At 46.5% G+C, this 15,186-nt stretch overlaps 1 protein-coding gene across 1 annotated transcript in view; it reads left to right on the top strand.

Annotated features, from left to right (window-relative positions):
- Positions 1 to 15,186, top strand: part of CLIP2 (CAP-GLY domain containing linker protein 2) — a gene marked incomplete at its 3' end in the record, with an annotated part of 54,686 nt that overhangs the window by 24,314 nt on the left and 15,186 nt on the right. Inside the window, exons 3-7 of the mRNA XM_009074880.1 lie at positions 5,187 to 5,311; positions 9,722 to 9,935; positions 10,895 to 11,092; positions 12,193 to 12,296; positions 13,814 to 13,874. Coding sequence (XP_009073128.1) covers positions 5,187 to 5,311; positions 9,722 to 9,935; positions 10,895 to 11,092; positions 12,193 to 12,296; positions 13,814 to 13,874 — 702 coding nt within the window. The remainder of the gene's footprint in view (positions 1 to 5,186; positions 5,312 to 9,721; positions 9,936 to 10,894; positions 11,093 to 12,192; positions 12,297 to 13,813; positions 13,875 to 15,186) is intronic.

The following is a 15,186-nucleotide window of genomic DNA, read 5'->3' as shown; positions in this document are numbered from 1 at the left end:
CAATGCTGACTTGTGCTGTGAGGATGAGAAGGCACAAAGATAAGTGGTTAGATTAAAAGAAACTATAAAAATTCCTTGTAGCTTCACACAGGGAGGACTGGTATATAATTCCTGGCTGTCTCTCTCCCTTCACCCTAAAAGCCAGTTCTGGCATTCACAGATGATCTGATGTGTATCTGATCAGATGAAACTGCTGATGGTCAGATGCCACCTGTAGTAAATTGTATTTACAGACAAACCTGACCACAAGCCAGATCTTCACCTTCCCACCAGCTGCTGAATGCAGGCCCTGGCTGTCAGCTGGGACACAGTCCCAGTAAGTGATGGCCACATTTCCCATAGGTACACACATCTACCCCCTTGTACTTACAGGTCATTATTTCCAGTGATCTGTAATGGCTCAACCCACACCCTGAGGCTGCTGCCAAAAGCATCCTCTGTAAATCAGGTGTAATTGTACAGCAATTTTCAACCATCAGTGCTTGGAAGAGCTAAATTGTGGGGTAGGAAAACACAGCTCCTGCCCCTCTCAGCTTGGGTGGAAATAGGCTCCTTGTCAGGGTGGATGAGTTTAGGGAAAAAGAAGCAAACATTTATCCCCAAACGAAAGGATGGCTCCAGTTTGCATGCTGGATACAGCCAGCAGCTACAGCTCAAACCAGAGCAAGCAGCACTTGTCCAGTAAAGGTGATTTCCAGTTTCTTAGTGTCATGCAATAGCAGCGTGGAATAAGCTGAGGTGTTGCATGTTTAAAGTAGTTGAAGGTCCTCAGAATAAAGCAGGTGTCCTGTGTCTGCTCTTTACCTCCATCCCCTTCCTTTCTCTTCCCACAGGTGAGCAGTAGGAGAGTCTCACAGCTCCCCCAGGATCCAGGTGGGACATGGGAGCCCTGTAGAGGAGTGTGTGTGCTTGGTGTTCCCACCTCTACCTGCTGGTCAGCAATGCTGTCTTGTGGAAATGCTTTGAAAGTAAATTAAATGGGTACATTAGAATTTTAAGCAGAGAGCACAGCAGCATCTCTGTGGTTCCTGCCTGGGGATGTACTCCAGCAGGAGCCTTGGCCATTGCTGACCCCTGAACATGTGTGACTGGTGGGGGGACAGTCCCTGCTGGCCTGAATGACACAGAGGAGTTTGTTTCTTTTCTCACTGAGCATTATCAGAGCATATTGGAAACAGTCGATGCCCACAGGCCCTGGGGGTTAGGACAACTCCCAAGAGGTTCTTGCTGAGAGCAAGAAACTGCTGTGGGATGAGCAGGGAGGCTGTGAGGAGAAAAGAGCAAACACAGGCTGGAGGGGATCTGACTCAGAGAGGGCTGATTGAGATATGGCCTGCTGGTAATTTGGTAAATAGTTTAAATGATATATTAGCAGCTCTGATGAAGAGAGTGTCTGGAAGGATTAGCATCATTGTCTTTTCAGCCCAGGGATACTGATCTGGATCCAGTTTCCTCATTTTGATGAGAAAAGCATAGTAAAACATGATGTCAGTGATACTAAAGTTAGCAGGGAAGGTGTGTGGATGTCGTTGAGTGAGTGCATCTTGCTGGTCTGACTCACCAGTTAGGGTACAGACCTGCTGAATGCTCCTGGCTTCATCTTGTGAAGGTCAAGCCCAAAATTGGCCCTTGAGATTACTGGTGATGTTTCATTGGAGAAAGGACCAGTCAGGATGATGGTCTTTAATCAGTGGTGTGAAAAAGGCATTGGAGCTGAGGCAGAGCTGCTGTCTGGAGCTGAACATTCCAAGAGCTCAGAGGTGTATGGCTCTGAGGCTGCTCAAATCCATCTGGAGAGCAGGAGCCACCTCCTGCTTGTTGAAAGTTAATCGGAATTGTTTTTACTCGAAGAGGAGAAATTGGAATGTTGGTGCTGGTCAAAATACCCTCCAAACCAAGAAATCCTGTATCATTATGTCAATATTGTTTACATGTTTTGGAGCTTCAGGAAAGAGCTATTTTTAGATGCTTTTTGGTTAGTTGTTGTTGTTTTCCCAAAGCAACTATGAAAACATTAACACTTTACATGTGGTAAAATTCCATTCTCTTGGGCATGAATAATCTCAGCAATAGTTAATAAGGTAACTATTAAAGGTTCTCAGAAAAGCTTTGGGCATTTTGTTCATTTTGGGGCAAAACTTGCCAACTCTAAAAGCTGTGGCATGTCTGAACTGAGCTTGGTGGCAGCTTTGTTAATTCTGTCCTGTCTCAGGTTTTAGCAGGGGAACATGTCACCCTCTCCAGTTTGTCCTGGACACTCTGGACCTTCACTCTGGATGCTCAGCACATTGAAGGTGTGGCTATGGCTCTGATGGATGTACCAGGTTGAGAGGTACAGGCAAGTTCTCACTGGAGAAACTCATGACTTGAGGTGGCACTGATGCCAACAGGCTGGGATGTTCATGGGATGAAATCCTCTGATCTCCAGTGTGATGAAGGCTGGAGTACATGGATGCTGTAGGAGCCATCTGTGCTTGGCTGTTCACACCTGGAGTGTGGTCTCCAAGCCAGGCCTTGAGCTTATTGAAGCTCATGGCTGTGAGCTCCCATGAGTTATGCCATACCATTGCTAACCTCCCTGGCCTTCACTGGCTGCCTTGTCTCCTCCTCCCAAGGTGAAACCTCTGATTTATTGAAGGGTCTGATGGAAACAAATGTTCTGTTCTGGTGAGACCATTTCATACCCTGGTACAACCTGCCAGCTGGCTGTTTCCAAAACACATCCTTTATTTCAGCAGCATTAGCAGATTATCAGGGCTGAATAAATCTGCATGTCTGAGGTGGATGTCTTCTAGGCTCTCCATCCATCATGGTTTCTGTGTGCCTACTAAACAATGGGAAGCTCAACAAGAGGCTTGAGCTTGTGAGGGTGACAGCCTGATATTGGCTTCTGACTGCACTGTGGGGAGCCCAGGCTGGCTGAGAGCAGATGTGTCCCTCCAGGCTTGGGGGAGAAGGTGATGCTGTATGGCAGGAGTGTATTTCATAGAGAGGATGGCAGAACAATTAATGCTTGGAAGAGAAGATAGAATACATTGCTCTGGAAGCAGGAAACCACATGGCTGTTTGGGGGAGTGTTGGACCTGATCTGAGCTTAGAGCCTTCACTGTCGTGGGGGTTTTGGGTAGGAGTGTGATCTGCTGACTTACTGCACAGATTTAGTGTTGTCATAATTAATGTGTGTGTCAGGTCAATAGGACTAGTTTTTTTTCTCTCCTGTTTGGAAACAGCTCTCTCAACTAAATATTGATGAGGACATCACTGTGCAATGCTTTGTGTGGGTGGAGGAGTGTGGCCCTCAAATAGGTTCCCTCATCACACGGTGATGGACACACTCAGGTTTTTAAGGTGCTACATGAGGCTCTGTGGGGATCATGTGCCTTGCTAAAGGAAATGTGTCTCAATACCTGTAATTAAAAACTCAATAAAGTTGAGGGGACATGCCAGCAATGGTAAGTTTCTATAAATGACATTAAGATTAATTACACCTCTATTGAGTTCAACTTGCAGCTAAAGAAGTGTATTTAAGTGACATTAAATCACTGCATTAATATTGAGAGGCTAAATCTGTATAAACTCAAATCAATCAAAAAGGGGACTGGCATTTGTCTGAGTGATAGGTAAAGGATTAGACTGCAGCTGTTCAAATCTGTAACTTGCCAAGTACCTAGTGCTGATTCTGAATCATCTTTTTACTCCTGGACACAGTGTAGGACCAGAAAGCTTTCTTGTGATCCTTTTCCTGCTGCCAAGTATTTTCCTCTATCCTACAGCAAAGAGAACAGTATCATCAAATTTTCCTGCTGCCAAGTATTTTCCTCTACCCTACAGCAAAGAGAACGGTATCACCAAAGGTTTTTTTCTCCATAAGCAGCAGCACTTTGAATCCTTAGTGAGAGAAGCTGTAGAGGACTAACTCAGGCTGTGTGCTGCAGTGCAGCCTCTCAGGACTTGAGGAAGAACCCAGACTTCAGAGCTGTGATCTCTAGTCCATTCAGGTGCTGGGTTTTTTTAGTCCAGGAAAACTCTTTTTCCTTTTATAAGCAATTTTCAGAATTGTTGGGGATTTGGAATTGGTAAATCTAATATTCTTACCTGGGAATACACAAAAGTGAAGATTTTTGCATTCAGTTAACGGTTTTCTGTAGGAGAATATTACTCTGATACCTGTTTATGCGAAATTTAATATTAGGAAAATGAAGAACTGCAAGTCATTCAGGATGAAAGCTGCAAATTTAATTCTAAACTTATTTTTAAGCTTTCTTCCTTGAACTTTAGCAAAGAGAGGCTAAAAAATTTTAGATCATATGCTGATTTACTTGAAGTATGAACTTTAGAAGCACCCTCCTACTTTTCCATCTTCCCTTTCTCAGCCCAAGTGTCTAAGTAGGAGCATTTAGTGCAGAGGCAGCTGCTGCTCCATGCCAAGTGCTCTCAGTGATCTAAACAAAGCTGATTTATCCACTCCTGGAGTCTACTCAGCACACAGGAAGGTTTAAGTGTACACACAGGAGAAAAAGGTGTGATTTATTCTTATTTCTCCATGAAGGAAAAAATACCTGTGTTGGAAGAAGCCTAGCAGTGAGCTGAGCCCCTTTCCCATGCAGCACTCTAGCACCAGGAATTGCTGTAGGAAGTGGAGGTAAAAGTGGAGTTTTTTTTCTGTACAACACACCTCTATTTTGAGCAGTTCCCTCTGTCCTTAGCAAACCCTGTGTGGGAGCAAGCTGAGGAGAGATAAGTGCCTTCCTGGCTCAGCTGTCCCTTTGATGTCCTGTCCCAGCTCTGCTCAGAACTGCCAGCTAAAGGCACAGGGCTGCAAACCTGTCAGTGCAGATCGTGGTTCTTTCTGGAAGACAGGTATGAGCTGTGCCTGCAGGGCTTAAACTCCTTCATGGCCTCCCAAGTAACTTATTTTGAGGTGTCAGCTAATTGCACCATGTTTTCATTCTATTTACTCTGACATTTTCCAGGCAGGCCCAAAAGTGAGAGTTTGTCAGCTTGCTTGTAGTTATTGGAGAGACAACAAGCAAGGAGAACTTGATGTAAGAACTGTCTGTGCTGCTTTCATTAGTTCTGAAGCAGAAGTACTCATGTCTTGTCCCACTCTCTCCATACCTGTCCCAGCTTCAGTCTCCTTGTGCCAGTGCTGCTATCTCTAACCCTTGGACTCTTGTCTCCAACAGGTTGGTGGGACAAAGACAGGAGTTGTGCGCTACGTGGGAGAAACGGATTTTGCCAAAGGAGAGTGGTGTGGTGTGGAGCTGGATGAGCCCCTGGGGAAGAATGATGGGGCAGTTGCTGGTACAAGGTACTGTGTGCTCTGAACCCCAACCTGGGACATGTAGGCTCTTACACACCTCCTGGAGTGGCTGAGGACAAGTGCCAACTGGACCTAGTGGGAGAGTTAGGGCTGTTTGGTTGGGCATTGTGGGTTGGGTGAGTCCAGTCTGGAGTTTTCTAGGCTTTAGGATAGCCTTGCAGGGAGATCAATATAAACCTCATCACTGGGGCATTTTAAGGCAGATCAGATAGTGTCTGTGAAGGAGAAACCTGGGTGGCTTCAGGAAACAGGAGAGAGTAGGGAGAGAAGATAACTTACAGTGGGATTTAGTTTTTGCTAGAGATGGATTCTGTGTTTGTGTTAGCTGTGATTTCTACCACACATTCCCTTCATAAACTTTCTTCTTGTACTCTATCTAAAATTTACCCTATCAGAAGTGTAGAACATAAAGATTTGACTTTCTTTTCTCCTCAGCTTAATGTTGCTTTATTCTGTTCTTCCTGAGGACAAATTGCCAGGGATCTGAAAGAACAATGAGTGGTTGTTTTCTGTCCTTGTACTAATTCTGTAAAGCAACAGTTGTCTGCTGATTGATCTTACCACCTCTGACTCCACTGGTACCTCCACTCTTTCATTTTTCAAAAAGTTCGTGTTAGTATCTGTAAAACTAGGCAGGGACATCTCTCAGGCTTTCTGGGAAGCTGTTCCTGTTCACATGGAATTTAGTTAAGGGAATGACCCCAGATCTTGTGCTGGGGGATGTTCAAATTTGAGTTATACATCAGCACTTTGACCCTGCTTCAAATACAGGTGGACCTTATCCCTTGTCCTTCACAAGGTCCTTTACTGGGAAGTACTGTTGATGTTTTGGAGCTTCTTAAGGGAATCTGGCTTAAGAGGAGAGATTTAACTTTGAAACCAGGGAGCTGAGGGTTCCTGCTGTGTCACATCTCAGGTTCTGTAGTAAAGGTTTCTTGTACTGGATCAGTCTTGCCTTGCCCAGCAGCCATGTGCTTTCATTTTAACTAACAAATGCTGATTGTTCAATGTCAGGGCAAGAAAGCAGTAAATGATTGGCAGCAGATGGCAGAGTTCCAGCCTATTCTCAAAAGAACCAGGATGGTGGAGAATAAATCATGGAGAGAACCCAAGGTTCTGCTTTCTTTATCATACACTACAAATTATCTCTAAGCTTTACCTTTAGGGTGCTCAGAAATGATTTACTGTCTGTGCATGTGGAAGGCAGATGTGAGTGTAAGGATGGTCTCTCTGCCTCTCATCCTCACACCTATGTTGCTGTGTTTTGAAAATCCAGCTTTTGGAAGTCATCTGTCCTCTGGAACTGTGGCATCTTGGCTGAGCTCGTTTTGGTATGTGCCCTGTCTGCAAGGCTTTTCTCCTTTGTTTCACACTGCTAAGAGCAGGTTTGCAGCATTGTCCCTGTTTGTCCTTTAAGCTTTCCTCCAGCCTTCTGATTTTCTTATAGCACATGCTGATTTCAACAGCAGTGTTTTGGAGGAGAAACAAACATAGGAAAATTAACTCCCTTGGTGCATGCAGGCACTCCTCAGTCAGTCTTCCCCATGTTTCCTGTGGCCTCGTGGAATTCTTGATGCTGCCCTCAGCTTGTCCTGCCAGAATCAGCCTGGACCGAGGCTGCCCAGGACTGGAATCTCTGCTGTGATGGTGGTTGCCATCTAGTGAGCATCCCTGGCCTGGCTGCCCTAGACCAATGCTGGTGAGAGGAGAGTGGAGCCCTAAGAGCTGACTCGAAACACTGGAGGCTGGTGGAAGCAGGAGAGGCAACAGGAGCAAGCAAAGGACATTGTCGCCATCAATTGGTGGTGAATTGGCTGAAATTTGTGGAGGGTCACTGATTTTCCTGCAGGTTCTGGTCTGGATGTGGATCAGGGGAAGATTGAAGGGCCAGGCTGTCCCAAGCAGCTCTCTGGCAGAGGCTGCCTGCAGGCTGTGGGTCAGCAGCAGAGCCCCAGAGGACAGGGATCACTGTGGGGAGCCCCTCTGTACAGCAGATGGCTGCTGCTGGCCCACTGAGGCTTGCTGCACCTGCTTTCCTGTCTGTGCAGACTACAGAGGTGCTAGTGTGGTTTGGTTGGTTTCTTATCCATAGAGCCAAGCAAGTCCAGCATACTGATCTCTAGTATATTAACCTTTACCTGCTTATTTTACTGTCCTGCCCTCTCTGCCTCTACTCCTGTGGGAGTCTTTGCCAACTAAACAGCTCAGACCTTTGCTTTTGCATAGTCTGTGAGATGTCAGCCTTGGACACTGAAGACTTTTTCCCCTATTTCAAAATTTCCTATACTGCTTCCCACCTGCAGTTTGCATTGCCATCACAACACCACTTTTCTTCCCTGTTTCCTCTCTGCAATGTGAGTATGAAGCTCCTTAGCACTCTGTGAGAGCAGCCCTTGGTTTTCAACTCGATTGTTGGGGTTTTTTCCTGCCAAGTGTTCTGGACCCAATTCCTGCTCCTGAACTATAAAAGTTAATTGCAATCACTTCCAATCTGGACTGAGAAAAAATGAGTAGAGTTTGGACTTGCTAAGAGCTGTCAGGGTCTTTTGAGGAAATTAGCCTTTGGCATTGTGCAGCCACAAGTACCAGTCTGTGCTTACACCAGACAGACCTGTGGAAGGGGCTGTGCCATGCTGTTGGCCTGTCTGTGCCTACTGCAGTTTGGGAATAGGATGCTGAGCAGGCCTTGGCTGGTTTGTGAGAGGTCAGCCTGCGGTGTGGCTGGTTTTCCAAACCCAAGGGCCTGTGTTGGCAGCAGGCCGAGGAGGCTGAGAGGTTTTGGGTTGTGGAGTGGTTGTTTAAAGTTTGTTATGGGGGAAAAAAATGGGTTTGAGCAGATGTTTGCAAATGAATTTTATTTTCATCTGGCTGGAGATGAGGCTGTTCCCTGGCCTCCCAAGCACACAGGGGTCTGCCTGTGACACAACCATATGGCTGCCAGCACTTAAAAATAAAAGGGAATTGGAGAAACAGCTGCTCACATCTGGAGAGAGGACTTGTGCTAGTAAAGCTGGATTTGTGTCATTTAGTCATTAGAACCTGATTTTTATGTTAACATAGGGCAGGCTGTTTTATGACAGTATTTAGTCCTAGCCTTGTTGTGAAGGCTGTGGGAGAGAGCTCTTACTGGAGACAGCTTTCTCTGTTGGCTACTCCTCCGAAACAAGGGGAAGCGACACTGGAGGTGATCTAGTTTCCTCTGCTGCAGTGCAGCTGGCCAGCAGCAGATGCACCCTGGCTTGTGCTGCTTGGCCCAAGCCCTGAAGGGGTTTCCAGGGTTTGACACCAAGTTTTGGCTCATTTGTATTCTGAGAGAGGGCTCCAGAGAGACACAGTTGTTGGACTCACTGCAGTTGTGGAGAGCTTGCACTGTAGTTATCTGATCCTCCCTTTTCTATGCTCCCTTCTGCCTAAGTGTCTGTGCATGGGAACCAGTTTCTCTTTGCCCACCAGAGAAGGTGGCACACACTAGAGTTCGTTGTGATGCTATTTTTGGCTTCAAAGTTAGGAGATGCTGTTTTTCCCTTCTGTTTTTTATTTTTGGCTTCAAAGTTAGGAGATGCCGTTTTCCCCTTCTGTTTTGGGAGGAAAGATTTTTACCCTGTAGAACATTTATACAGAACTGTGTGGTTCAGAGCTTTTTATTCAACACAGAAGCTCTCAATGGTTCAGGTCAGAAGGGACCACAGTGAGTCATCTCATCCAACCTCCTTGTTGAAACAAGGTCATGCCAGAGCACATGGCACATCCACACGTGGATACTCCAGACAGTTCTGGAATATCTCCACTGAGGGAGAATCCAGTCTCTCTGAGCTGCCTGGTCAGTGCTTGGTCACTGCACAGGGAAGAAGTTCTTCCTCATGTTTAGGTGGAACTTCCTGTGCATTAGTTTCTGCCTGTTGCCTCTTGTCCTACTGCTGGGCCACACAGAGCAGAGCCTGATTGATCCTCTGACACCTCCCTGCAGACATGCTTTACTGCATGACTTCAGAGCAGAGTAGAGAGAACATGCAGGTTTTGGGAAGGTTGCTTCCTTGGGAAGGTTGGTTTGTAAGGAAAAATTCTGTGTGCTCTGGCTGTGCTGGTGTTCTGGGATCTTTGTGCTCTCCAGGCTGCCAGATGGGTCTTTCCTGGCATCTCATCAAAGTGCACAGCAGCTAGTGCCTGGCAATGACCTTGGGTTTTCCTGTTAAAGCACCACAAGTGAAAACATGGAGACTCTAAGTACAGGAAAGGAGAATAATCCAACCACTTGCACGTAGGAGACAATGTCACAGCAAAGCACTTAGAGATGAGCTGTGGGTCAGGGTTTTGTATTGCTTGGCAATGCTGTTCTGCAAGGCTTGGGTGAGATGGATGCTCTGCCACCTCTGACTTGGTACGTCTCCTGTATTCCAGGTATTTTCAGTGCCCACCCAAGTTTGGCCTCTTCGCTCCCATTCACAAGGTGATCCGGATTGGGTTCCCATCAACCAGCCCTGCCAAGGCCAAGAAGAGCAAGAGGATGGCCATGGGAGTGTCAGCCCTAACCCACAGCCCCAGCAGCTCCTCCATCAGCTCTGTCAGCTCAGTGGCCTCGTCAGTTGGGGGCAGGCCCAGCCGCAGTGGGCTGGTAAGTGGCTCCTTCCATGGACTCTGCAGCCTTGATCCACCTCTGTGACTTGCACAAAGTGGGAAGGTTGGGGTTTTCCTTCAGCAGCAGCACTGAGGCAGCTGCTCCTTTACCATCGTGAGGTGAGGGGAGTGGGGTGTGGGATGCTGTACCCACCTTACAAATAGTTTCCCTTCACGGACATGAGTGCTGTAACAGACACAGAGCAATTATGAATGTTAAAGAGCCTGAACTGTGATCTGCAATGGGGTAAATCTCTGCTGTCAAGAGCAGGTTCACATGGGATCCTTGCAGAAGGAGCTCACTGCTTCTGGTCCCACATGGCTGTGTAGCAGTGTGCTGCTGCACTGAACAGCTGTGCAAAGCTCCTCCAGTGACTGTGTGTTACTGTGGAGGGTGGCACTGTCCTGGATCACATGCCTGGGGCTTTGGCAGGTGCTCAGGCAGGCAGACAGCAGAGCAGGCAGCTCTGACTCTGACGTAGTGTGTGCTGCAGAGCACCCGCAGTCCTCTTGGCTAGGGATAAGGGTGCAGTGTCATTCCTGGGAGTGGATCTAAGTAGCCCATACAGGTCTCCAGTTGAGATCAGTCTGCCCTGAGCTCTGAGCTGAGCTCACTTTTTGGGTCTGTACCAGTGCAGGTCATCAATAAAATATGTTTAAGAAGGCAGATGAAACAATGCATGATAATCTTTCCTGACCCAGTTCCCACCTCACGTCCTGTCCTTTGGGAAATGATCCTTTCCTTGCAGTGCAGAAGAGCTATTGACCTTGTGGGCATTGCCCAGCTCTTTCCCAGACTTAACCTCACCTGTAGGGTCCAGAGCTGGAACTGCTGCTCTGTAGAACTGCATAAATGACCATTGGGTGAGCAGCATTCCAGATTTAACAGGGGACTGCAGCTCTTCTAACCTGGAAGTGACATAGCTTTACCCCCATCTTTTAACTTTTTTTTTCCAGCTGACAGAGACCTCTTCTCGATATGCCAGAAAAATCTCTGGCACCACAGCTCTCCAGGAGGCACTGAAGGAGAAGCAGCAGCACATTGAGCAGCTGCTGGCAGAGCGAGACCTGGAGCGGGCAGAGGTTGCCAAAGCCACCAGCCACATCTGTGAGGTGGAGAAAGAGATTGCCATCATGAAGGCCCAACATGAGCAGGTAGGAGGTGATATGGCTTTACCATTAGCACTCAAATACCTGAATATCTGATATCCTCTGAAAGTTTCAGGTCATAATGTTACCCATGTATGTGAAACCTAAGCTCTGAATTTCTGCCTTTTATGTGAAGGTGGCTCTGAGGCTCTTTCTCCACTCCTCCCAGTGTCACATGTGCTCTAGCTGCCCAGAGCCAGGAGCAGGAAAAGGACTGTGCCAGGAAAAAAAAGGCATTAGGTAGTTAGTGTCTGGTGGATCAATACATTTGAATGCTGAAATGCAATTGGAGGGCAAATATGTTGCCCTCAGCCACCCAGTCTGGCCTTGGCTGTGACTGCATTGCAGTGATCTTGTGATGCTGAGAATATCAGCTCAGTTCGTGTGCCTCTGCTTTCCTGCCAGAAAGGATGTTTTTATCACATTAATAAAGTCAGGACTTCTGAAAGGAAAACAGGCTGATCATATTAGGGTTGGTTTTTTGCACCAGCATTTGTACAAATGATATTTTAAGCACCTGAATGCTGAAAGAGAGGAGCTGTTTGTGCTGTTTGTCAGTGTGTCACTCATCAATGACTGCTGTTGCCCCAGATTCCTTGCTCATATTTATAAACTTCAGTCAGCTATTAGGGGCAGTGTATATTTGTGTGCTGGGCCACACCTGCCTGTTCAGAAATGCAGGAGAAATGGCAAATTATCTGCAAAGGTGACATCATCCTTGTGCATTGTGTATTCTAGTAATTAGCAGTAACAAGTGAACACAAGTCTGAAATGTCTCTCTTTGTGACCAGGACTGAATTGTACCTGGTAATCTTTCACCAGGCTTGCAAAACAGTTCAGCCTTCAAGTTCTTAACTCTTAATCAGAGCTGGATTCTCCAAAAGGTTCAAGTCAGAGAGGCACTGAAGAATGGATCAAACTTAGAGCAATCTTTGCTTTCTCTATACCTACATCTGAGGTTCTTTGGAAAATCTACCTTGTTGCCGCAGCATCCTCTGATACAGATCATCCAAACCTTTTCTTCCCTTGTTCTGATCCTTTCCTTAAACAACTCTGTACTTCAAACATTGATAACTTCTGTGGCTTGGGCTCTTTTTCTACTACAGTATGTCACAGAGGCAGAAGGAAATCTCCAGCGGGCACGAGCCTTGGTGGATGGGATGCAGAAGGAGAAGATTGAGCTGTTGAACCAGCTGGAAGAGGAGAAGAGGTAAAGTGGATGGCTGTGAGGGAGGTTAAGTCACATGTGAATAGTGACAAAGTTTTCAGGTGTTTTTGGCTAAGGATACAGTATAAAATAACATTGCTGGATAATAAACAGACCTGTGCAGGTTGGGCCATACCAGGCTCTAACCCTTCTGTCCAACTGAAGACCCTTTTCCTCCCTCTATTTGTGATGTGCTGATCTTGAGGACATTCCTTCTGAGGCAGGGAAGCCAAACTGGAGTAGAGCCTTGCTGTAACATGATTCACCATCTCCCCACACCCCAAGGGCCCCATCCATGTATGGATGATGATGCATACATTTCCTCTCCGGATAAGGGTGAAGATCCACTTGTCATTCTTGGAGTCCAGTTGCACCATATATATAATTAAACTCTTCAGTGGGAATAAAAAGACATTTCTGCGTACTTAATAACTGAAACCAGTGTTGATTTCAATTGAATGATGCCCCTCCTGGGGCTGAATTGTTCTTTTGTGCATGTCTCCCTGTTCTCCTGGTAGACAGCTCACTTTCCCAGCTCCAGGAGGCCCTTTAACCCAAGACAGCTGAGTTTTTCCCTAAATATCAACAGATGCCTCCCCTAATTAGAGGAGGTTTAGACAAGGAAGCTTGTTTATGAAGTTAGATATGTACACTCACAGCTATTTTTGTCTGTAAGTGAATCAGAGTCCTTACATCTGGCTACCAGCTCAACATCCTCATTATTGCCTTTTTTAAACCAGTAAAGAGAACAAAGAGGGCTGAGTTTAGCAGAAGATTGAATTATTTGGTATCATTACTGGATTTCCTCTTCCAAAAGAGAAGAGATTCCTCCTCATGTCTGTGTTTGTGCATGTGGCTTCATGTACATTTATGCATGACTGGCCTGTACACTCTCTGGGAAAGCTTTTCTGTGAGGTAACTCATAATTTTCATGTTGTAGAAACATTAAGCATTGTCCACCCTCTGCCAAGGAGGATCCAATTCCCTTGGGATATTTCATATGGACCCTGTGCATTTGGCACAGGAATTGCCCAGTGCCCAGCTGCAGGGTAACAAGGTTTACATAAACCAGTGAAACCTGATTGTGGTTTGCCTGTTTTCAGTGTTAGAGAACAGTAGGGGTGTGTGTATGAGGATGTGCCTTGCAAGAAGGCAAATGTTTGCCATGTGGAAAGCTTACTTCTACCTGTCCTGCTCCATGGGTCTTGCTGCTCAGTTTCTGCTGAGCTCTTTGTCCTCAGAGGTGGTTTGTATCCCTCTCCTCTCAGACTTCAGTTCTGCTGGCCATGACATGACTTTTTAACATTGGCTGTTTTTTATAGGAACACAGAATCTTACCGGTAGCTTTTGGGCAGCTTTTTCATTTGTTTGTAATGGTCTCTCTGTTGTTGATGTGTCCCAGTGCTCCATAAAACTTGATTCAGGGTTGTAATGAAGAGGCCCATGTGCTGTGGCTGCTCAGACAGAAGGTGCTGGTCTGGGTGTTACTGATTCCTCTTTGTGTCTTTTCCTCTCCCCAGGAAAGTGGAGGACTTGCAGTTCCGTGTGGAGGAAGAATCCATTACCAAGGGAGATCTGGAGGTAATTCCAAATTCTTATCAAATGTGGGGTCAAAACTTGAAATTGCATGTAGGGCCTCACTCAAGTACCTTCTGTCACCTCTTGCTCCACTCTAAGCAATACTTTATCTTTATTGATGGCTTTGGACCTGCTGCAAACACCACAGTGTATACTCTGAGGGTTGTTCTTTGGTGTGTTGCCCAGTGACTACTCACACCAGAAGCTGCCTGGAATGAATCCCATGCAGCCAGCCTAGCTTTAACTGTCCCTGGCACTTGCCAAGCCATGTTAAAGTCTGTATCTGAATGCATTGCAGCATATGTTTTTCCACTGTAGAAATGAATTGACTGCTCAGTCCCTGTCCCTGCAGTGTCCTGCTTTTAGCAGCTGGTGGGCACACATGATCTCCTGGTTGGATGCTAGTTAATTCCAGCTGAAATGCTGTGTATCCTGAGGTATCTTGTGTGGAATCCCCTGCCCATGAGTGTGGGGTTGGACACTAGGACTGACACCCTGTCACTTGGAAGGGCTGTTGCGCAGAGCGATGCTGTTGCAGTGAACATTATGCAAGCTGGAAGCGATATTGGGAGCTTGCCCTTGGGTGGGAGGCTTTTCCAGAGGGGAAAAAAGGAAAAGAAAATCTTTCTGTGAATGCAAGGCTCTGTTCTCCACGTGCAAATCAAGGGACTTTCCCTTTCCTTTAGCCAGAGTGACAGGTTAGTAACAGCCAGAAATGTCAAGGGCCCTGTGCTGTCAGTCACAGTAATAAAAGCCCAGGAAAATGGGAAAACTAGGCAATGCTTATGTTGCTATGGCTGTGACCCTCTTGGCATAAACCTCTCCTCTTCATCAAGAAGCTGAAGGAGATGTTTGACAGGGTGTAAATCAGCACTGCACTGATAGCAGACCTTTGCTAAAGGACAGCAAGTGCAGTTTCTGCCTAGTGAGGGTGCAGAATCAGGTTTGTGTTGGTCCCTGAGCTGAGCTGACAGGTTTCCCTCAGTGCTTTAGAGAAGGGTGGTTGGTCCATCCATCATTCCCTTTGAGAGCAGTGAATTGTGCCTGTGTGAGCTCCAGCTGTTGAAGCCTGGCAGTGTAATACTGGCAGTGGGACCAGGACTTGCCAGCAGGTGTTTTTAGATACTGTTTTTGAAAACCCCCATGTTTAGCAGGATGATAAGCTGCTGTGACTTAAGTGCTCCTAGGACTGCAGGTCCTAAACTAAGGATAGATCTGGTCTTCCTATGAGCTGGGAAGGAATTGCTTTGCAATGAGGATGGGGCTAAGCTTCTTGCAGGCCACCATGGTCTTGTCCTCCCTTCCACGTCTGTCT

The sequence above is a fragment of the Acanthisitta chloris genome, unplaced genomic scaffold (assembly GCF_000695815.1).
Source record: "Acanthisitta chloris isolate BGI_N310 unplaced genomic scaffold, ASM69581v1 scaffold13865, whole genome shotgun sequence".
NCBI classification, from domain to species: domain Eukaryota; kingdom Metazoa; phylum Chordata; class Aves; order Passeriformes; family Acanthisittidae; genus Acanthisitta; species Acanthisitta chloris.
This window is presented reverse-complemented; position numbering and strand designations above follow the sequence as displayed.